The sequence below is a fragment of the Oratosquilla oratoria genome, chromosome 12 (assembly GCF_046742065.1).
Source record: "Oratosquilla oratoria isolate Oo_2021 chromosome 12, ASM4674206v1, whole genome shotgun sequence".
Taxonomy (NCBI): domain Eukaryota; kingdom Metazoa; phylum Arthropoda; class Malacostraca; order Stomatopoda; family Squillidae; genus Oratosquilla; species Oratosquilla oratoria.
Window position 1 is genome coordinate 58598351 of NC_134788.1, and position 24766 is coordinate 58623116.

General features: G+C 38.3%; 1 protein-coding gene across 1 annotated transcript; it reads left to right on the forward strand.

Annotated features, from left to right (window-relative positions):
* Positions 1-23086: 23086 nt before the first annotated feature.
* Positions 23087-24491, forward strand: LOC143030799 (uncharacterized). The gene is made up of 4 exons (XM_076194016.1): positions 23087-23336; positions 23445-23608; positions 23715-23759; positions 24059-24491. Exons 1-4 carry the CDS (start codon positions 23242-23244, stop codon positions 24151-24153), a joined length of 399 nt encoding a protein of 132 aa, XP_076050131.1. The 5' UTR covers positions 23087-23241; the 3' UTR covers positions 24154-24491.
* Positions 24492-24766: the final 275 nt, after the last annotated feature.

Genomic DNA, 24766 nt, shown 5'->3' on the forward strand with positions numbered 1-24766 from the left:
ACAGTTATGTGGACTGGCTGGTGAAGTTATTTAATGTTTGTTTAAGAGAGGGGAGAGGGTAGAGTACCGGAGGACTGGAGGAATGTCTGTATAGTTCTGCTTTTCAAAGGAAAGGGGGACAAGTGTGAGTGTAATAGTTACAGAGAGATCAGCTTGTTGAGTGTAGTTGGAAAGGCTTATGGGAGGGTCTTGATTGAGAGGATTAGGAGAGGAACAGAGGGAGTAATTGGTGAGGAACAGCGTGGTTTTAGGACAGGTAGGGGATGTGTAGATCAGATTTTTGTGGTAAGGCAGATATGTGAGAAAGCTATAGGAAAAGGTAAGGATGTTTTTTGGGCTTTTATGGATCTGGAAAAGGCTTACGATAGGGTAGACAGGAAGGCACTGTGGGAGGTACTGCAGATATATGGGATAGGGGGAAAGCTGTTAAGAGCAGTCAAGAGTTTTTATGAGAGTAGTAGAGCTTGTGTTAGGATTAGAAATGGAGAGATTGAATGATTTGAGGTAAAGGTGGGACTTTGTCAGGGATATGTTATGTCACCCTGGCTGTTCAATCTTTACATGGATGGGGTGGTGCGAGAGGTGAATGCAAGGGTAGTGGGTCAGGGATTGGAGATGGTTAAAGAAAATGGAGAAAAGTGGGAGGTGAGCCAGCTGTTGTTTGCTGATGACACTGCACTTGTAGCAGGATCAGAGGAGGGATTGAGGAAGTTAGTGACAGAGTTTGGGAGAGTGTGTGAAAGAAGAAAGTTGAAGATAAATGTGGATAAAAGTAAGGTGATGAGATGTACAAGGGGTGAAAGTGGCAGCAGACTGGAAGTGAGCATTAAGGGAGAGCGACTGGAGGAAGTGGATAGTTTTAGATACTTGGGTGCAAATGTGGCAGGAAAGGGAGTGGGGGTGGAGGTAGAATGTAGATTGAGAGAAGCGAGTAAATGCCTTGGTGGATTAAAAAATATAATGAGAAATAGACATCTGGGAATGGATGCTAAGAGGAGCTTATATGAAGGAGTGATTGTGCCAACAGTAATGTACAGGATAGAAACATGGAACATGAGAGAGGAAGAGAGAGGGAGTTTGAATGTGTTTGAGATGAGGTGTCTGAGAAGTATGATAGGGGTTACTAGGCTAGATAGAGTGAGAAATGAGGTGAGGAGGAGAACGGGTGGAAAGGGAACTGGGAGATAGGGTTGATGAAAGAGTATTAGGATGGTTTGGACACATGGAAAGAATGAGTGAAGAAAGATTAGTAAAAGAAGTGTGGAAGGCGGAGGTGGAAGGAGTGAATATGAGGGGGTGTCCTAGGATGAGATGGATGGATGGGATGAAAGGGATTTTACAAAAGAGAGGAATGTCTATGGAGGAAGGATGGGAGAGGACAGAAGATAGGGGTGAATGGAGAAGGGTTGTGTATAGATGAGGCTGTGATGCATGAGCGGGAGTGGGTGGGGGATGGGGGGTGAGGAAGTATGTATGAAAAAAAATTGACGCAGCCCAAAGGGATTTCTCCCCGTCTTCTCCTTTTATGCATGGGGGGACGGAGAGGGGGGGTCGCCGAATTTATGAAGCAGCCTTGCTGTGGATGTGCTGTGTCTTACAACACTGCTTCTGACCCAGGGCAGTGGATAGGGTGCAGGGATGACCCATCATCCAGGAGGTGCCAAGATAGGAGGGAGGGAGGAGAGTGGAATATATGGGAAATGAAATGGGTGGGAGTGATTTCTATGCCTTTTTCTTTTTGGCTACCCTTACACGGGGGGTAGTGGTGGAGGAGTTGGTCGAAGACCACAGAAATGAGCTGACAACTGAAGAACTTTAAGAACTACACAGGGAGCAGCAAGAAGTGGTTGAAGAACTTTCTTCTTCAGAGGAGGAAAGTAGTAAGGGAAGCATTTCCACTTCAGAAATTAAAGAACTGTGTCATCACTGGGAGAAAACACAGTGGTGGGAAAATGGCATCCTAACACTGCTGTGGTCAACAGCAGCAGCAATTTGTTCAATGACAATGTTATTGACCATTTTAGAAAAATTCTGAAAAGTCGTCAAAGGCAGACAACATTAGACAGGTTTTTAAAGGGAGAATCCCAAGATTCTTTTAGTGCAAAAAGACAGAAAAAAGAAAGAACGCTAAAGAGAAAACACCTGAAGGGATGTTACCTGATGTTTATATAGAAGGTGACTCCCCTTCCAAACAGTAACATCAACATCCCTCCACCTCTCCACCTTCCACTTGTGCCATCAGCTCACCTTAGTACAGGTAAAGTGCAGTTAAGTTTTTATTTCATGCACAGTATTGTATAATTGTTTTTTATACTTTTTATGTATTTCATGCTTAAAGTATTATTACAAAGTTTTAAATAAGCAACCATCTGTGGATCTGGAATGAATTAATCCAATTTATATTATATCATATGGGAAGAAATGATTCACCATTTGTACAGCCTCCTGGAACGGATTGTGTACAAATAGCAAGGTTCCACTATATATATTTTTGCACTGATTTTCTATTTCAAGAGTCCTTTGTGTGACAATGACAGAGCTGACAGAAATAATTAATATGTATTTTATATTCATTACATTAATAGTATGAACATATATATATATACATATATATATATAACACTACGGAACAATTACATTTAACCTTTCTAACTTTAAAAATAACTCTAAGTATATATAAAAATAAGTCCAGTACCAATTCTCAACTTTAACTCTACCTTCTAATTTCTTATTTCTCTTCTCTTTTGTTTTCGGCATTCACCCACTCTTTATACACATTATCTATATTAAATTTCCATATAATTAGTAGCTTTTCACTCTCATAAACATATCTAAATGACATTCTCCTAAACGGATTCTACGTTTCATTTTCATTTGATTCATTGGACTAAAATCTCGCTCACAGTCTGCACTTGAGACAAGAAAGGCTGCTCCGATATCAATCAACTTTTCCAAGTCTCAGAACTTCATTTTATATAATCTTGTATCTAATTTTTCTTGCAACATTAAAACAAATATTTCTGTGGCATCAGCAAGAAAATCATGATAGTTGAGACAAAGGGCTGTAACATGTCCACTACCAGATGAAAAATCACATTGACCATTCTTGTACCTCTTCCTCAGGGAAACTGTCCTGTAAATGGGTGGAACATTTTTCATTATTTCATCCAGCCATTCTTCACTTGCAGTTCTTCTTCACTTCACACCCTTTGCTTCATTTCAATCTGACAAGAAGATCCACCAGTTCTATGCAATTCTGTTATTTGTATATATATTTTTTTACATTTGTAAATTTACAAATAGCTACAGATTACAGAATACAACCATGTCTGTGTGTACTATTTACCAAACATAGTTGTTGCCTTGTTTCGTTTTCTGTTGCTTACTTTTCAATCAAAATACAAAGTGGGGTCTTTCCAACAGCTCCCTTTTATCTTAATTATTGCATTGTTTCAATGTTCCTTTATTATCCAGATATCTCTACTATTCCAATGACTTGTAGTAGCCATTTTTCATCAGTATATTCTTTGCTCCTTTTGTTATTCTTGAAATGTAGGTTTCTGCAGGAAATTACAGTGCTTTTCTTTTCAAAATAAAATTTGAAACAAAAAAAAACACACACACACACATGGAGTATTCATATTTTTTTTAATTTGAGGGTACAAAACTAATAACATGCTTCTTGATTTATTTCATTGCATTGAGCTGGTGATGTATAACTGCTGAACATACAAAATATCTCAAAACTATGTGTAAAATTATGAAATTGTACGCCTATAGTTCAAAGGTCATTGACAGATTCTCAAAATCACTTTCATTTTGTTTTGAATTCATTGTCATGATATTAAAGGATTAGTATCTTTGAAATATTTTAATATAAATTTCAAAACCTTGTGCACACACTTTTATCCTTTGTACGCTAGTTGTGAAATGTGTGCAGAAACACATGCACAAATCTTGCAGGGAATATTTTTCATCACACAGCCGTCACACGGCAATGGCTTCTTTCCAGTATGAGTCACCATGTGATGGTTGAGAGACCTCTTTTGTGAGAAAGCACAATCACACGGGTCACACTGGAAAGGCTACTGTCCTGTATTTACCTAGTTGTATTTTATGGGAAGAGAGCTATGCTCATAGTGACCCGCTTTTGTACCTTTCAGCATCCAGTTTGATCTTAAATTTTTGTATAGTTTTTTGCACTCACTGTTTCTTCATTCATTTCATTTCAGATATCTATCACTTTGTGTGGGAAGCTATTCTTTTTCAGATCTCTTCTATAACTATCATTTTTAAGTTTCTTTTCATGTCCTCTGGTTTTTCTTCTATCCCACTTTAATGTCTACTCTATGAAGGACTTGCATCCCTTTCATAGTTCTGTATACGGTTAGCAGGTCTCCTCTTTCTCTTCTTTGTTCCAGGGTTGGTGGTTCGAGTTTGTCCAATCTTTGTTCGTATGTCAAATTGGAGAGTGTTGGTGCCATCTTTGTTGTTGCTCTTTGAACTCTTTCTAATTTCTTTATGTTCTTTTTCATACTAGGTGTCTATAGTGTCACGACATACTCCAATTTTGGTCTTATCAATGTAACTAATATTTTCTTTACCATTTCTTCATTCATGTTGTCAAAAGCCACTTTCATTATTTTGATCAATTGAAAGTTTCTCCAACTAATTTGTTGATATGTTTGTCTGGTGTCATGTCATTGGTGATAGTTACGCTTCTGTGAGAAAACAGAATCACAAAGGTCACACTAGAAAGGCTTCTCTCTTGTGTGGGTCCTCATATGCTTTGTAAGATGACCCTTTAGTGAGAAAGCAGATTCACACAGGTCACACTGGAAAGGCTTCTCTCCTGTGTGGGTCACCATATGCTTCGTGAGAGCACCCTTATGTGAGAAAGCATGATCACAAAGGTCACACTTGAAAAGGCTTCTATTCTGTGTGGGTCCTTATATGCCGTGTGAGAGAACTCTTATCTGAGAAAACAGAATCACAAAGGTCACACTTGAAAGGCTTCTCTCCGGTGTGGGTCCTCATATGCCGTGTGAGAGAACTCTTATCTGAGAAAACAGAATCACAAAGGTCACACTTGAAAGGCTTCTCTCCTGTGTGGGTCCTCATATGCCGTGTGAGAGAACCCTTTTGTGAGAAAGCAGAATCACACAGGTCACACTGGAAAGGCTTCTCTTCTGTGTGGGTCATCATATGCTGTGTGAGATGACCCTTCCGTGAGAAAGCAGAATCACACTGGTCACACTGGAATGGCTTCTCTCCTGTGTGGGTCATCATATGCTTAGTGAGACCACCCATCTGTGAGAAAGTAGAATCACACAGGTCACAATGGAAAGGCTTCTCTCCTGTGTGGACCCTCATATGGTTTGTGAGAACACTCTTTTGTGAGAAAGCAGAATCACACAGGCCACACTGGAAAGGCTTCTCTCCTGTGTGGGTCCTCATATGCTGTGTGAGATGACCCTTTTGTGAGAAAGCAGAAACACACAGGCCACACTGGAAAGGCTTCTCTCCTGTGTGGGTTCTCACATGTTTTGTGAAAACACTTCTTAGTGAGAACGCAGACTCACACAAGCCACACTTGAAGGGCTTCTCTCCTGTGTGGGTCCTCATATGCTGTGTGAGACGACCCTTTTCTGAGAAAGCAGATTCACACAGCTCACAATGGAAAGGCTTCTCTCCTGTGTGGGTCCTCATATGCTCTGTGAGATAAGCCTTTCGTGAGAAAAAAGAATCACACAGGTCACAATGGAAAGGCTTCTCTCCTGTGTGGGTCTTCATATGCTGTGCGAGAGAACCCTTTCGTGAGAAAGCAGAATCACACAGGTCACACTGGAAAGGCTTCTCTCCTGTGTGGGTCCTCATATGCTTTGTAAGACTACTCTTTAGTGAGAAAGCAGAATCACACAGATCACACTGGAAAGGCTTCTCTCCTGTGTGGGTCCTCATATGCTGTGTGAGATGATATTTTCGTGAGAAAGCAGAATCACACAGGTCACAATGGAAAGGCTTTTCTCCTGTGTGGGTCCTCATATGCAGTGTGAGAGAACCCTTTCGAGAGAAAGCAAAATCACACAGGTCACAATGGAAAGGCTTCTCTCCTGTGTGGGTCTTCATATGCTGTGCGAGAGAACCCTTTCGTGAGAAAGCAGAATCACACAGGTCACACTGGAAAGGCTTCTCTCCTGTGTGGGTCATCATATGCTGTGCGAGAGAACCCTTTCGTGAGAAATTAGAATCACACAGGTCACACTGGAAAGGCTTCTCTCCTGTGTGGGTCCTCATATGCAGTGTAAGAGAGCCCTTTTGTGAGAAAGCAGAGTCACACAGGTCACACTGGAAAGGCTTCTCTCCTGTATGGGTCATCATATGCTGTGTGAGTAAACACTTTCGTGAGAAAGTAGAATCACACAGGTCACACTGGAAAGGCTTCTCTCCTGTGTGGGTCATTATATGGAATGTGAGTAAACACTTTCGTGAGAAAGTAGAATCACACAGGTCACAATGGAAAGGCTTCTCTCCTGTGTGGACCCTCATATGGTTTGTGAGAGCACTCTTTTGTGAGAAAGCAGAATCACACAGGCCACACTGGAAAGGCTTTTCTCCTGTGTGGGTCCTCATATACTGTGTGAGAGAACCCTTTTCCAAGGAAGCAGAAACACACAGGCCACACTGGAAAGGCTTCTCTCTTGTGTGCCTCCTTGCATGCTTTATGAGAGGATCCTTTTTTGAGAAAGCTGAATCACACAAGTCACACTGGAAAGGCTTCTCTTCTGTGTGGGCCATAAAGTTATTTTTAAGGTGACAGTTTTGTGTGATAGCTTTATCTCACAGGTTACACTGGAATGGCTTTTCTCCAATGTGGGTTATCATATGAAATTTGAAGCGATTCTTTTGTCAGAAAGCTACATTACACAGATCATATTGGAGAGGCTTCATTCCTGTGTGGCTCATCATATGCTTTGTAATAGAAACTTTTTGTGAAAAGGCACAACTTCACAGGTCACACTGGAAGGGCTTCCCTCCAGTGTGGGTCATCATGTAATATCTAAAATGACTAGTGATGTAATTGTGCCACAGATGTCACACTAAGTCCTTTTCATCATATGACAAGTATGGAATCTGTAGATAGCTCTTTCAAAGAAGTGGTGATTTTTACCCTCATCCTGAAAAAAATGTAATTATATTATTGACATCTATCTCTGAAAGTGTGCAACATATTCTAATAGGATAGTGGAAGTTTTGTGCACAAACTATTTCATACTCAAATTTGTGCCTAAACCAACCATTCATACATGCCATCACCTATCATAAAATAGGGTGAAACACTATCATATATTCCATTCTACTTTGTCATTAGAAATGAGGTGAAAATCATCCTATAGCTACATGCATACTCATTCCCCACAACCACAATGACTCAAATTTTGCTCTAGGCTTTTTCATCATGTCATGGGATTTGGAAGTGGGCAATGGCCCCACAACAATTATATTTCAATATAACTTCATAACATACCATGTTTGGGCTCACAAGACCTGAATCTAAACCAACTCAAGGAAGATTTATTCAGTTCATCTGACTCAAATAAGTTATACAAGTTACATCGTTTAAGACACACAAACTACAGTTTAGAATGGACATCTAGAATGAGCTCTGGAGTGCAGTGCTTTTTTCGATAAGTTGGAGGAAACACCTAGGTGGTGTCATACTGGCATAGGGGAGCTTTATCAAGTGACCAAAATGATATATTAGAGTAAATTCACTTAGTGGTTAAAGTATAAAATGGAGAATGATGAAGGTAGACAAAAATATAACAAACCAACAAAGAAAAGACTAGAAGCAGGGTTGAATCACCGTCAGGTGTCATCACAAAAAAGGGTTGCAACGTGGAAACATCCAAGAGGAATCAAAGGTATGAAAATATAACATTTTCAGGGTTTCCAAAAGTGGAATACTAGGTAGAGGTATAGATTTGGAAAGGGAAACTTTTCTCCCCTTTTTTCTCACCATACACCAGGTAGGGTTTCCCCTGTCAGTCATGCTTTCCACTCTCCTCTGTCTGCAAACAACTCTGTCTCCTCAACGTGGTCTAGCGTCTCCCCTCGGGCAGCCACTGCTTCACGTATTCCATCTTTCCATCGCTTCCTTGGCCTTCCGACAGGTCTCTTACCAGCTGGATTCCATTTGTAGTATTTCAACGGTCCTCTATTTTCCTCCATTTGCATGACATGCCCATACCATCTTAACTGAGCTCTTTCGATAAAATGTAGTATCGATTCCACGTCCAACTCTTCCCTTATGTCATCATTCCTTAGCCTGTCTCTACGTGTCACTCCCTTGATGAGGCTTAGTACTCTCATCTCAGCCGCCTGTACTCTACTTTTTAATTTTATTGTCAGCACCCAGCACTCACAACCATATACTAGTAGTGGTCTCAGTATACTCTTATATATAAGTATTTTAACTCTGGTAGATATGTGTTTTTCTTTAAATAGAGGGTACATTAGCCCAACATTTTGTGAAAACTTGGCTGTTCGATTGTTTATTTCAAATTCCATACTGCATTTTTCATTTATCATCACTCCCAAGTATTTGAAGTTGTCTACCAGCTCCATTACAGCATCTCCCAATCTCACCTCTATTTCGTCTTTTGCCTGCTCACCATCATTACTTCAGTCTTTCTCTTGTTAATCTTCATGCCTGCATCTTCTAGTTCAGAATTCCATTTGTTAAGCACTTCTTGTAGTTCCGTGACAGTTCTTGTGACCAATGCCACATCATCAGCATATGCCAAGGTCAGTGCTTCATCCTCCCCTTCGTTTATTCTTTTTACAATTCTGTCCATGCATATAATGAACAGGATAGGGCTTGCCTCACACCTGAATCCACACTAAACTATTTCTCGGATCCCTGAGACCTAACCACACTTGAGCAATTTTGGTACATACTTATTATAGCTCTTATCAATGGTGGTGGTACTCTATAAACCAGGGCTGCGGAGTCGGATGGTATAAGGTCCGACTCCGACTCCTTTGATTCCTCTGACTCTGACTCCCGACTTCTTAACTCCTTGACTCCTATGTGGAAATCTATTCTGCAGATCCATATACCAGCTTCCCACACCTATTCAGCAAGCATTTTATAAAAAAAATTCATGTACTGTATAATATTTTTTATGTGAAACATTCACTTGTATGATAAATATACTCACATACACACTCAACCAGCTTTATATATATATATGCACACAAGCACGTACATTCATATAAACATATATATATTAAATATATAATGGTATTATTTATGCTCATGATCATCTACCAGCTTATGAGCACTTTCAAATCTGTCATGGGAGAGTTGCCACTTCAAGCTATATATTTTCTTTTTCCTTTGTGCCCCTCCCCGCCCCCCCAAAAAAAAATCATCTGTTATTTCATTTGTCCAATCTCATAAACCTTCTATCACAATATTAGGGGAAAATGTGACAAATCATGATGAGGAAAGGTTAATGGAGGAAGCCCTACCTAGTACTTACTGTGGAATTAATTTCACCATGTTATCATAAAAACCAGGAATCAGTTCAGGAAAGAGAGAGAGAACCTTCCCCTGTGCACACTGTTCATAGCTGCTGTTGTTCCTCACCTTTGCAAGTCATCATCAAATGCTGTGACATATGCTCTAATGTCATTCCTATCTGGCCTCTGAGACTGGTCAAAGTTTATCTCAGGCCATTATTCCAGCATGACATAGCTCCTACAAAACAGTAAACCACACAAAAACACTTCCATTGAGTTTTACATACATGAAGACGTACGTGCATAGTGCATACGTAGTGGATATATACTACTGTCTACACTGTCATGTACATGTGTACATGATGGAGTTCTAGATGTTAACATAATTTGAATTAATTAGACTGTCAACAAAGGTAAAGTAGCTAGTTTAAATTAGTTAAAGATAAAAATCATCTCTGTCACTTGACAGTTGACAAATTATTCTGGAATTTGAATTAATAATTATATCTATCAGAAATACATTCCACTGGCTATAACTCCCATAATATAGAATGAATGAAACATTAATACAAACTACATTCTGGAAACTTCTATAAATGGTACATATCCTGTAACTAGCTATAAAAATATTCTATACTGGACAATTATTAAATTTTCTCAACACGAAACATATTTTTTTTTAGATTTTTTAAACTTGGAATAATGATACCTACTGCTTTCTATTTGCACAATAGCAACAAATCATTTCAAAGTGCACATCTATAGACAGTATTTTACAGCTATTGTTGGCTTGCCAATTACTGTAATGGTAAAAATTCAGACAAAGCTTTCAAGAATATAACAAAATATATGTACTGTACCTTGAATACACCCGTATTATTACATTAATAACTAGGTGAAATAGGCTTTATTCATAATTATGCAATTTATAGACTACTCAATTGAAATTTGCAAAAAAAAAAAAAAAAAATGGTAGTTTGCACTCTATATAAGTAGGGTAAACTGATATCATCTTAATGTGATGAAAATGGGTGGTTAGACTAGCCTATGAGAAATATAGGTTAGAGTCCTAGACTACCCTTATGAATAGAGGTAGCCTATAGTCTAGGAAAAACAATTTCGACTCTATGATTTATGGTTAAAAGAAAGGTAAATGCGGATTATAAGGTTATTTTGGGATTATCTTTTTCTTTTCTTTTCTTTAAAAAAAATAGAATAATCAATTTTTTTTTATTATTGCATTAGTTTTATTTTTCATTTTCTTTATTTATCTTTTTCATTTTCATTTTTTTTTAAAGAACCCGATAATCAACATGTACCAAAAGAAATAGGTTTTATCTGTATATATATATATATATATACATATATATATATATATACTGTATATACACTCTCTTCATCAATGTTTTAACAATAATACAAACTGCTAATGATTGGCTAGGTTAGCCTATGGAGATTGCCTAGGCCAACAAACTGAGAGGCTAGTTTAGCCTATCTCATAATCAGCATTTATCATACAACAGGTAGGACCTTACAATTGGCCTAGGCTACATCACTGGGAAAAGTAGGAAACTTTGGCAAAGTAATCTAAATTGTTCTTGCATCCAATTCTTATTGTTTACCAATTCCTCCAAAAAAACATGGCCAAATCATGCAAACTGTATATCTTGTAGGTAATATTTAAGGTCCGGTAGTCACTCAATAGGCTACTATCAATAGTAGGGTTTTACAGACTACTCCGTATACCGGTATATCAATATTTGTCTTTACCAAGGTCACATTACACAATGTACAAGATTTGGCCTAAATATTTTCTTTTTACTATTATTAAAAGATTAAAAGAGGAAGGGAAGTTGATTCAAGTAGGGAAGAAAAGGTAAAAGGCAAAGATGAAAAGATGATAATGGAAGAGGAAGCGATAAGGGGAAGATGGGCAGAATATTTTAGGGAACTGTTGAATGTAGAGGAGGATAGGAAGGGAATGATGATAGCAGTGGGAGGCACAAAGAAAATGACAGTGATGGGTGAGGAAAATGAGGGAAAAATAAGAAAAGATGAGGTAGAAGTAGCGATTAAAATGATGAGAGCAGGTAAGGCACCTGGGTTAGATGGTTGTCATGCGGAGTGTCTGAAGAAGGGAGGTAAAGTAATAGTAGACTGGTTAGTGAGGTTGTTTATTGTGTGTCTAAGGGAGGGTAGAGTACCAGAGGACTGGAGGAGTGCATGTATAGTTCTGCTTTTCAAAGGAAAAGTGTGAATGTAGTAGTTTCAGAGGGAACAGTTTGTTGAGTGTAGTTGGGAAGGTGTATAGGAGGGTTATAATTGAGAGAATTAGGAGAGGAACAGAGGAAGTAATTGGTGAGGAGCAGTGTGGGTTTAGGAGAGGTAGGGGCTGTGTGGATCAGATTTTTGTAATAAGACAGATTTATGAGAAAGCTTTAGGAAAGGGTAAGGATGTCTTTTGGGCCTTTATGGATTTGGAAAAGGCTTATGATAGGGTAGACAGGTACTTGGGGAAAGCTGTTAAGAGCAGTCAAGAGTTTTTTATGAGAGTAGTAGAGCCTGTGTTAGAATCAGAAATGGAGAGAGTGAATGGTTTGAGGTAAAGGTGGGACTATGTCAGGGATGTGTCATGTCGCCATGGCTGTTCAATGTGTATATGGATGGGGTGGTACGGGAGGTAAATGCAAGAGTAATGGGCAGGGGACTGGAGTTGGTTGCGGAAAATGGAGAAAAGTGTGAGGTAAGTCAGTTGTTGTTTGCTGATGACACTGCACTTGTGGCAGGGTCAGAGGAGGCATTGGGAGAGTTAGTGACTGAGTTTGGGAGGGTGTGTGATAGGAGAAAGTTGAAGGTGAATGTGGGTAAAAGTAAGGTGATGAGGTGTACAAGAGGAGAGGATGCTGGAGAGTTGGAAGTAAGTCTTAAAGGGGAGAGGCTGGAGGAAGTGGATAGTTTTAGGTACTTGGGGTCATATGTGGCTGCAAAGGGAGGAGTAGAGGTAGAGGTAAGCTGTAGATTGAGAGAAGCAAATAAATGCCTTGGGGGATTAAAAAAGTAATGAGAAATAGACATTTGGGAATTAATGCAAAGAGGAGATTGTATGAAGGGGTGATTATGCCGACAGTGCTGTGTGGGGCAGAGACATGGAATTTGAGAGAGGAAGAGAGGAAGAGGTTAAATGTGTTTGAAATGAAATGTCTGAGAAGTATGGTGAGGGTTACAAGGCTGGATAGAGTGAGAAACGAGGAAGTGAGAAGGAGAGCTGGGGTGGAAAAGGAGTTGGCTGAGAGGGCTGATGAAAGACTATTAGGATGGTTTGGACACATGGAAAGAATGGATGAAGGAAGACTGGTGAAAGGGGTATGGAAGGCAGAGATGGAGGGAGTGAATTTGAGAGGATGACCAATTAAGTGAAGCGGCCTTGCTGTGGATGTGCTGTGTCTTGCTGCATTGCTTCTGACCCAGGGTGGTTGGCGGGATGCAGGGATGACCCGTCGTCCATGAGGAGCTAAGATGTGAGGGTGGAAGGGATGATGGGTGGGAGTGGGTTTATGCCTTTTGACTTGGCTACCTCCCCGATAAGGGGGGAAAGCCTTTTGTATATAGATACAATTAAGGTTATGGGTTAAAGCATAAATATCTGGTGCACTTAGGCCTAATTTGCAATTGTCTTTATGACATAATCAGTTTTAAATTAGATTAGAATGGTTCATGATTTTCTTTACTCTGATTTCTATTTGTCATTGCTTCACTTGTAGGCCTATTGTATTCACTAGTATCCATGATCAGTAGCCTGTTTCTATTTCGTATATTTCAAACCACTAAATTTCTTTGATAAATGTATGATTTTCATATTCTGAAGTAGCTCTATCATAATCCAGCATATTTCTATTAAAGGAAAATGAGATAAAACTACCGAAAATGAAGGAAAAGAAAATTCACTGGGAGACACTGCTTCAGGCAGAATCTGCAGCTGTTGTTTGATTACATTAGTTAATACTAGTAGCACGCAATGCCATCACATGGTGGCAGCACGAATTGATGTTTATGTTTAAGTAGAAGCATTGCAGTATAGTACAAAATATCATATATATGTGTAAATATACATATATATATATATATATATATATATACAGTATATATATAGTTTCACTCTCCTTACAGGAAACAACTACAAATACATGACCACAAACACTTTTACCCAGACTGACAATGATAGCTTGTCAGTATTGTGTACGGTATTTTTCTTTTTTTTTTATCATTGATGGATTGTTTTTTGTTTCCATATGGAGAGACCACTTAGTGTACATATACACTGCACACACTCACTATTGCCTCCAAAAATAAAAGCAAAACCATACAAAAACTGCTAAATTGTGCAACTGGTAAAACCAAACAGGGAAACTATGTTAAAAAAAATCATCTTATTGGATTTAAGGAGTCGGAGTCGGATAAAAAATTCCGACTCCGACTCCTAGTACTCTTAGAAATCCGACTCCAACTCCGACTCCAGCTAAAACCTCCGACTCTCTTCGACCCCGACTCCACAACCCTGCTATAAACTGGATCTCTCAGAGCCTCCCAGAGTTTAACTTTTGGGACAGTATCAAAGGCTTTCTCTAGATCAATAAAAACTATGTACAAGTCCTTTGCCCATTCCCCACTCTTGTCCATTATCATTTCTATTGTGAAAATTAGATCTATCACGCCTCTGTTTGATCTGAAGCCGCACATACATATACCAAAGCCTTTTTCCCCCTTACAAGGGAGGTAGCCAAAAAACAAAGGCATAAAAACCACTCCCATTCCATCCCTAACACACTCCACTCCTCTCCACCATCTTCCCTCCCTCTTATCTTGGCACCTCCTGGATGACAGATCACCCCTGCATCTCGCCCACTGCCCTGGGTCAAAAGCAGCTACAAGACAGCGCATCCACAGCAAGGCCACTTCATTAAATCGGCACCCCCCGCCTTGTAACTTCCACTATCCAAGCTGAGGCCATAGCAGTCCAAGGAGCATTAGAGCAGGCCCTAATATCTCGAGCTGGTCCTGTGGTGATCCACACAGACTCACAGTCTCTGCTAGGCAGCTTAGATTCAACACAGCCCAGCAACAATGTATGCCTACTGATTTAAGAAGGAAATAGGCAAGAATTGGTTTACTAATAGGATGATCGATGAATGGAATAAACTTGGTAACCATGTAGTAAGCGCTGAAACTATCAGTTATTTTAAAAAACGATTAGACAACTTTATGGATGAGGATGACAGGTGGTGATGGATACAGAATTGCCTAGTGTAGGCCTTATGGTCTTTTGCAGTCTCCTTTATTCTTATGTTCTCCATCCTAGCACTCCTGCTAAAGCTACACCAGCAAGGCAGGAGTGTTATGCTCAACTGGGTGCCGAGCCATGTGGGCGTCCCAGGAAATGAGCTAGCCGACGCCACAGCAGAAGTGGCGTGCCAAAGACCCGAAGTCGATGTTGTCGTCCCTCTCAGCAGAAATCAGTTGCGCATATGCACCAGGGCTCTTCACCAGGTACAACGGTTCCTTCAGCACAGACTGGAGGCAGAGGTATCAGAGAGGGCGAGGTGGTACAGGGCAGTCACAGACTACGAGCCCCTTGTACTTCCTCCCTCCACACCGAGAAAACTTGAAACTCTGCTCTTCCTTCTGTGGCTGGAGGACCGTTGTTTCTGGCAAATAAAGACCAACCCCACAATAGAAGAAAGATGTTAACATTGCCGCCACCCTGAAGCCACCCTCAAACATTACCTCCAGCATTGCCCCGCAACTGCTTTCTGAGGAGAGGGACCCCGACAACATCTGAGGGTCTTGTGCGTCACCCATGCAGCCACCTAAGTCAATATGAACTGCGTCGGCTGGTGGAGTGTCAGTCCCCCCTTTAAATCAAATATAATTGATATGTTCCATGTATAATGTATTGCACACACCGTTCATGTAAAGAAGGGTGCATTCACTGCGATGTGCATACATATATCATATAAGTGTGCACATCTAGTGAATGTATGAGTGGACGTGGCCAAAGCCACACACTCTCATACATTGAATCGCCCTCCAAACGGGCTCACCCTAAAAGCCCGTGGGAATATTATTCCCGAATTACACACATACACACCCCTAGTAACCCCTATCATACTTCTCAGGTGCCTCATCTCAAAACACATTCAAATTCCTCTCTTCCTCTCTTATGTTCCATGTCTCTGCCCCATACAGTGTTGTTGACACAATTATTTCATTTCTTCGTTTGATCAATATTTGCCACTTACCCATTTTTTCCACCTTTTCCAAGCTTTGTCTCTTCTGTCTTTTGCCTCACTACATTTTTTGTTGTACCAGTGTTTAATGTACACCTTTTCCTGTTTTTGTTCTGGTACGTATTTATCCACTCCATTATAGATTTCTTTCAATATTGTCCATTTCTCTTCCATCTGTTTATCTTCATTTAAGAAGTTTTCCCGATTCACTTTTTGAAAGAATTTTCTGAGTTTCCCAAATTCTGTCTAGTTGTACATTAGCCTTCCTTTTTTGTGTTTCTCATTTCTTCCCAAATAAATTTCCTCTTTTAGTTCAAATTCAATTAGTATGTGGTCACTCTTCCCAATTGGTCTTCTTGTACATTTTATCCACAATTTCAGGCTCTGATGTAAATGTTAATTCTAGTCTCAACAGTTCCTCATTATTTCTATATCTGGTGTTCTCTTTTACCCAGTGAGTCACTGTCTATTCAATGGTCATGTCCAGTAGTATATTTCCCCAAAGGTCCTCTCCACCCTTCACTGTCATCTCCCAACATATATCCTTAGAGCTAGTCACTCATGATTACTAAGTTTCCTCCTTTCAGTATTTCATTTAATACATGCCTTGTGTCTTCCAACATATTATTATGTTATAAGTTATAGGGGAATAAGCCTACTATGTGTGTTATACAAAGTATACACAAAAATTCTAATGAAGTGGCTTAAACCATACACAGAACAGGAGTTGGGGGAATATTAGTATGGATTTTGGTGAAACAGATCAACTGCAGATCATATTCACACAGTCTGGCAACTAATGGAGAAATATTATGAATATGGTAGGACCCTATATCAGCTATTTGTAGATTTCAAACAAGCATTATGATAGTGTGCACTATCTACAGAATTATGAAAGGAATGGAAATCTTAGATAAGAATAATTCATTGAAATGGAACAATGGAAAAACAAGAGGACACGAAAAGAAACTCTAAAAAGATAGTTACAGAAGAGATCTGAAAAAAAAAAGAAAAAAATGGCTTCCCACACAGAGTGATAGATACTTGGAACAAATTAGACAAAGAAGCAGTGTGTACAAATACTATTCAAGATTTTATGAAAAAACTTGATGCTGAGAGATACAAAGACGGGTCACCACGAGCATAGCTCCCTTTCTGTATAATACAACTAGGTAAATACAGACCATCAATGTGGCACATAATGACAGAACTAAATATTCCAGGTAAATTAATATCCCTCATTAAAATGTGCTACATAGGAAGCAGATGTACAGTAAGAGTTGGAAGGAAAGATAGAATTTCAATATAGACAGTGGCCTTAGGCAGGGATGTATGCTGTCACCTTTATTATTCAATCTTGCACTGGAGAAAGCAGTCAGGCAGATTACCAACCATCCTGGTGGAGCTAAGTTATCCAATGGTCAGATAACCCACCTTGCTTACACCAATGATGTCGATGTGGTGGCTGAGACTATGGAGGAAATTAACAAGATCTTTACAGTACTCCAGAGAACAGCAGAACAAATAGGCCTAAAATGATATGAGCAGAAAAAAGAAATTATGAAACTAAGTAGAAATGGCAATTACACACCAGGAGAAGAGTAAGTTGGATCACTAAGTGTGAAGAAAGTTGATAAGTTCAAGTACCTGGGATCCACTGTCAGTGAGAGAAATGAATTGGACATAGAAATAAATGATTGAATAGCTGTAGGAAACAGATGTTACCATGCCCTGGCACCTGTAATGAAGAGTCGGACCATCAGTAGAACCAAGATGAAAACATATAACATTGTAATAAAACCAGTCCTGTATGGATGTGAGACATGGACACTGACAAAAGAAAGGGAGAAAAGACTGGAAGTCTTTTAAGACAATATCCTGAGAAGAATCCTCGGCCCAGTATATGATGAAGAAAAAGGGAAATGGAGACAAAGACATAATAGGGAAATTAGAGATCAGACCGGACAACCATACATTCAGGATGAAATACGGAGAAGAGCAAGGTGGGATGGACACTGCCTCCGAATGGAGGCAGACAGACTACCAAGGAAGGTGATGGAAGGAGGAATAGAGGGCAGACAACCATTAGGGAGACCAAGGTATAGATGGATGGATGGAGTGAGGAAGGATGTGGACAGGGTGGCAGAGGATAGAACCATCTGGAGAGGCATAGCGAAAGCGGTGAAGGGCTGTCCGGCCTGACAACCAGCAGAGTAAGAGAGTAAGTTATGGAATCTCTTGATTTCATAGAATATTTCTATACCTTTTTTCCCTTTCCAAATCTATACCTTTACCTAGTATTGCACTTTCTGTTGTAAACCCTGAAAATGCAATATTTTTGTACCTTTGATTCCTCTGAAGGATTTCCATGTTGCAACTCTTTTTTGGAATGACACCTAATGGTGATGCAACCCTGCTTACATCTAGTCCTCTCTTCATTGGTTCACCATATTTCTGTCTATCTTCACCATCCTCTATTTTCAATTGTTACCACCAAGTGAATTTACCCTAATATATCATTTTGGTAATTTGATAAACATAGCTCCTGTCCCAATATGATACCAACAAGCTGAAAGTGATCAGGACATTTAGGTCATATGACCTGCATCCAGTATCTATGCAAGATTATGTAAGTGAATATTAAGAAATTTTCACTCCCAAGAATATCACAACCAGTGCATATCAAATTTAGAGTGAACTTCATAAATTCTTGATCTTTGTACTCTGGAAGACAAGATGGAGCCCCATCCCCAATAAGAATGTAGACAAACAGGATGCATATGTTGATAAACAAAGAGTCTTGCCAGTCTCATGTATTTTCTAAATCACTACCAATGTTGATGTTAATTTGAGGTACTTACACATGGGGCACATAATACTCAGAATATTAAGAGCTAGCCAGTGATTGTATTGGTCAAAATTGCAGCTGCCAGACCAGCAAACATCTTCATGACATATAAAAGTGTTTGCTTGTCTCAAATTTCTAAAAATTGCTGCAAAAATAACTATTAATTTGCACTACATATAAATGGGGTTCAAAATACTCAATGATAAGAGAGCCAATGATAGAGGTAAGAATTGCAAATGTGAGACCTGGCCTAATCAATATAAAGATGTTCTACCATCTCTCTTTTTTTTTTTTTTCTAATAGCTACTGACATTACTATTAGTTTGCAGGACTTATATCTGTGGTTCAGAATACATCAGAATGATACGAGCTAGCCAATGGTACTATAGGTAATTGACGCTGTGAGACTGGCAAACATTTTCATAAATATCCACACTACCCTTACTAGGTATGTGTGAACCTGTGGGTGGCACTACCATTGCGAATGTAATGTTTACACCGCCATCTTTTGCGGCCTGTTTGAATGGGTATGCATCAGTTTGAATGCTTGTAGCATTCAGCACTTGCGCAGGATTATCAAATTGTCTTCTTGTTCTGCAGGTGTATACCCAGTTAAAAAAAAAAAAAAAAAAAAAAAATCACAAATTTAAATGCAAATTTGGCTATTAGCCGTTGCAAATTAGTTTTCCGAGTAAAAATCTAAAAAATAAAGTACCTATATATGAATATTTCAATGTAATATTCCTATTTTCTAGCCAGTTTTCTCCCAGAAATGAGCAACTGTAAGATTGTTGGTAATGCGACAGCTGTGTCTTAATGCATAACATGTAGGCATGTTCTCCGATACTTAGTAATGTTTGTTAAAACATGATATGTCAGAGATACTTCACATAGTAGTCATAGAGGGTGTTGTTCACAAATAATACTTACATTGTTATGGTATGAATTTTAAGATGTTGGACAAGCTATGCTATGCCTATTACATAGCCAGCTATGGCTATGACTGCAAGTATATGAAATAACTATTAAATAATATGGTCAGTATTCCATGTCATGGACCATGTCCATGACCATGAGAAGTCTCAAGACTAGTAGAGGTCTAGAGAAAAGACTTAAATTTTCTTCTGGGTTTCATGATGATGATGATAGACATGAGCTGTTGAAATAAGGCTGTTTATTCAGATTATCATGATTATAGATAACATGATTAAACAAAATAACTCCTTTGAAAGTAAAAAGACTTTATCAATTTTTCTATTTGAGTAATTGGTGTAAATTATAACTCACAAATTTAAAAGTAAATTTAAGGTACCGTAAGTCTTAGGATAGTTGCAGTACTGACTGGTTAGTGTACTGAGAGGCAATCTAAAGGTAAGGGCTAAGTCACCTATATATGCACTTTTAAATGTGATAGTAGAGTTCTTTTAGCTACATATACATTACAGTGCACATACATTACATTGATGGAACATGTTACAAGATAGGTGTTAGTAAGAATTGTATAAAAGGAAGGTCCTGCATTGTTGTTGACATGCTCAGGTGATTTGTTGACCCATAAAACTTTCATATGCCAAGTTGCATGTCAATTGGGCCAGGGGTTTGGATTTTACTGATGATTATCTCTAAACTGACGATAGCTCCCATGACAACATGAAAGGTGTTGGTAAGCATAGTATAAAAGGAAGGTCCTACATTGTTTCTGACATGCTCAGATGATTTCTTGACCCATAAAACCTTCACATGCCAAGTTGTATGTCAATTGGGCCTGGGGTTTGGATCTTATGGATGATTATCTCTGAATTGACAAAAGTTGCCATGGCAACATGATAGGTGTTAGTCAGAATGGTATAAAATGAAGGCCCTGCATTGTTTTGACATGCTCAGATGATTTGTTGACCCATAAACCTTCACATGCTAAGTTGCATGTCAATTGGGATAGGGGTTTGGATTGTACTGATGATCATCTCTAAATTGACAACTTAATAGTTGCCATGAAAAGGCAAATTTGGTATGATGGAGATGTTCCACATTGTTTTTGACATGCTCATGTAATTTGTTGACCCATAGAGCCCAAGTATTCCAAATCTGAATAAAATTGGACCAGTGGTTTAGAGTTTATGTGTATTTCTTTACCAAAATCTTCACAAATTACCACCCTTAATTCTAACCTTTTTTTATGGTAAAGTCTTGCAACCAATTCGGTAAAAAAAAAAAAAAAAAAAAACTTGTATCTCCCTTAATAGAGAATGGTTGTATTTGGATGATGTTGCATGAGATGGAATGGGGGTGAGGTAGTATGTGTGAGCAAAATTTAACGCAGCCTGAAGGGATATCTCCCCGTCTTCTCCTTTTATGCATGGGGGGACGGAGAGGGGGGGGGTCACTGATGTAATGAAGCGAGCCTTGGTGTGGATGTGCTGTGCCTTGCGACACTGCTTTGGACCCAGGGCAGTGGACAGGGTGCAGGGATGACCCATCATCCAGGAGGTGCTCAGATAAGAAGGAAGGTGGAGGGGAGTGGAGTGTATTTAGGGATGGAATGGGTGGGAATGATTTTCTGCCTTTTTCTTTTTGTCTACCTCCCTTGAAAGGGGGAAAACCTTGGTGTATGTATGTATGTATTTAAGAAAATTAAAAAGTATTTTGTTTCTAATGAAACTGTCTTTCATATGCAACAATAATTCAAGGGGTAATTTTTGTGCAAGTACCCATCATGAAAAGGCAAATTTGGTATGATGGAGATGCTCCACATTGTTTTTGACATGCTCTGGTGATTTGTTGACCCATAAAACCCAATCATTCCAAATTTCAATAAAATTGGAGCAGTGGTTTTGAGTTTGTGAACTTCTTTACCAAAAAGTTTACAAATCACCACCCTTCATTCTAACCTTTTGTTATAGTATAGTATAGTCTAGCCAAGGGGTTCCCAAAGTGGTCAATATCAACCCACAGGGGTCGATGAGACCATCCAAGGGGTCAAAAGGGGGTCAGTAGATTGATAGGTGGTCAAAAGGGGGTCAGTAGATTGCTAGGGTGTCAGTAGATTGCTAGGGGGTCAAAAGGGGTCAGTAAATTACTATGGGATCGAAAGGCAGTCTTTAAAATTAAATGGTTGGTATGAAATGATCCTTTTCTCTTCCTGTACTGAAAGAGTGAGAATAATCAACCAACCAATATCTAAACTGAGTTGAAAATCCTTCCCATTTTGTGCATGTAGGAAGAATCTCACATACACACAACCACATCGTGAATGAACATCAAGATGATGAGCTTGTGTAATATCATTGGCTTAAATATCACTTACAGTTATATAGTACAAAATATATAATATCACTCTTCAAGCTATTGGTAAATTATGAATATTTATCTTAAAACACTTATGTTTATGTATATGTGAAAGTATCTGTATTATAATTATTAGAACGCCGTCGCCTTGATGGATGTTGCCATTTGGTCCTTTTATAATGGATCAAAATAAAAAATAAACAAATAGAATAAGTACAACCCACAAACACGAAAATTGTGACTATGGTACTTTAGAATTACCATAAGTGATTTATGAGACCAATCAAGAACTACAATTAAGAATTAAAACCAATATTTCAACAACAAAAATGATAATCATAATGATGATAATAACACTATTGATAACTAAAATAATAATAATAATGATAATAACTATGATAATAATAATAATAATAGCATTAATAACAATAACACCAATAATAATAATAAACTGACATAAATCGTGAATTAATAGCTTGGGGGTCTATAGAAAATTTTAAACTTTACTAGGGGGTCGATGAGCTGAAAAATTTGGGAACCCCTGGTCTAGCCAAAAATTCGTGATAAAAAAAAAAACCGCATCTCCCTTATTTTTCAAGCTATTTAAAAAAATTAAAAAGTATTTTGTTTCTAATGAAATTGTCTTTCATATGCAAACAATATTTTAAGAGTTAAAAAAAATTGCGCCGTACCTACCCTTGCTCAGAATGCCAAATGAAAATTGAAGAGTGGCAAATGCGAACATACTACGCATGCACTAAGCTATCTTACCCCCATATCGCTGCACTTACGAATTCAAGAAGACACACTTGTTTAACCAGTTTAAATCACAGCTACGAAAACAAGCGCTCTAAATAGCTGAAGGAGTGCAACTTAAGGCTTGACGGGCTATGACGTCATATGTAAACATACAAGGTGAAGGTTTAATTTCTTTTATACATCTCTATTTTTCTATTCATATTTTCTGTTGTTTTATACTTTATATCTATTATCTTTATAGATCATATTTCATAGTTCATAGTTATTTATTTCATATATACATTTGTATTTTATATCTATATTTTCATTTCATATTTGTATTTTCTGTGAGAAATGCAAAGACTATTTACAAAAGACAGGAAGGCACGGAAAAGGTGTGTAAATAGCCTAACTGATTACTCATGAGTTTAGTTACTTCAATCAACGCTAGAGATCGCTGTGCTTCATTCGGAAAGAATTAGCGGGCTTTTTGAATCGTCTGCATGTTTACATTTGAGCCATCTGTCACTTGGAACACATGATTAGTTCAAACCAATCATGGTGCGAGATGGTAATCCCTGTGTTAATTGCAAACGGCCCAAAAGTTCTCATCCTGAATTCATGTACCATCGGTTTCCTAAAGAACCACAAAGGTAAGTGTATATTATACTGCCAACATTAAGTATTATTATTATAGACATATAAGTGTCATTTTATTCATTAAGTAAAAATGTAAATCAACATTCTCTTCTTTTTGATAGATGTTCAAAGTGGATACAAGTAACGGGTATATCAACATTAAGGAAGAAAACACCTACACAATTAAATAAAAGTCAAAGGATATGTAGCCATCATTTTTCTCAATGGCAGTATGCATCATCAACCCGTTTGTGCCCCAGTGCATACCCAGATCAAAATTTGCCTGGTGAGTCAATGCAGTTTTATATAATATACATTATCATAAGATTACAATGATTAACATTGTTTGGTAAGAAGTAATGATTTTCATTATGCATTCTATTATCTATCAGATCCAGCACACCCAGATGAGCCAGTAATAACCAGTATGGATGCAGGTAAGTGCTTGATCAATGTGAAAATAATATAGCACAGTTCTGAGATTAATTGAAATTACTTTATCTTATTACCACATTGCATTTGAAACAAAACATTGCTTGTCTCTATATATTATATATTTCTGTATTACTTTAAAGTTGAACATTATTTAGAATATTCTTTCATTGTCATTAGCTAATTTTTGTATTTGCACAAGACATATTTCAACTTGAAATTACAAACTAAATTCTGAGCATAGATACCTTACATACATGATCTGTTTATAACAGTACAAAACATCACATATACTATTTTACAGATATTGACCTGCACTTGGATACTACAAGTACTTTGCATCACCAGCAAATTGAAATGGAAATCTTGTCAAGTTCATTGGATGAGAACTTTGGTTAGTACTGACCATTTATTAGCATTGCATAATTCTATAAGAGATGGTCTGTAAATCATAAAAAAATTAGCAACATATGTCAAATTGTAACAACAGATATTAGTACCACAATTGAGTCCACAGTTATATAGATGTTTTATAGACCTGTTTCACACTCTTGGCATAAATGTGATAATGTGATAAGAATAGAAATTGTTCTGGTATGTGCTGGGGGGTGGCATACACCCATCAACACTCCTCTCAGTTAGAGAGAGATTGCTGGAGTTTTGGATGCAGTCTAAGGAAGATAAAGTCATCTCTTATAAGATTACTTAGTAGTATTTAATAAACATATATGAATGAAGTTATAACTCAGTTTTTGATTTATTCCACATGCTCTCTTACGTGAATGTGAGTTGGATGCAATGTGTCATGTGGGTATTGGAGATGTAGCCCCCATCAACCTGTAGGACATATTCTAATTAGAGTATTTCACATTCCACAAATTTTCTTCATAATGAGCTGTTAATGTGAAAGATGCAAAAGTATTCAAGAAAATGCTGCTGATTGGCATATAATGTAGATCATGTAGATTGTCTGGTGCTGACATTGGCATATGCAGTATAATGACATAAATTC

Bases quoted from the DNA above. Each gene is read 5' to 3' on its own strand.
- LOC143030799 (XM_076194016.1), top strand. From the start codon at position 23,242: ATGGTGCGAGATGGTAATCCCTGTGTTAATTGCAAACGGCCCAAAAGT. The intron at 23,337-23,444 runs GTAAGTGTATAT...TCTTTTTGATAG, and splicing joins TTTCCTAAAGAACCACAAAG to ATGTTCAAAGTGGATACAAG. The intron at 23,760-24,058 runs GTAAGTGCTTGA...ACTATTTTACAG, and splicing joins AATAACCAGTATGGATGCAG to ATATTGACCTGCACTTGGAT.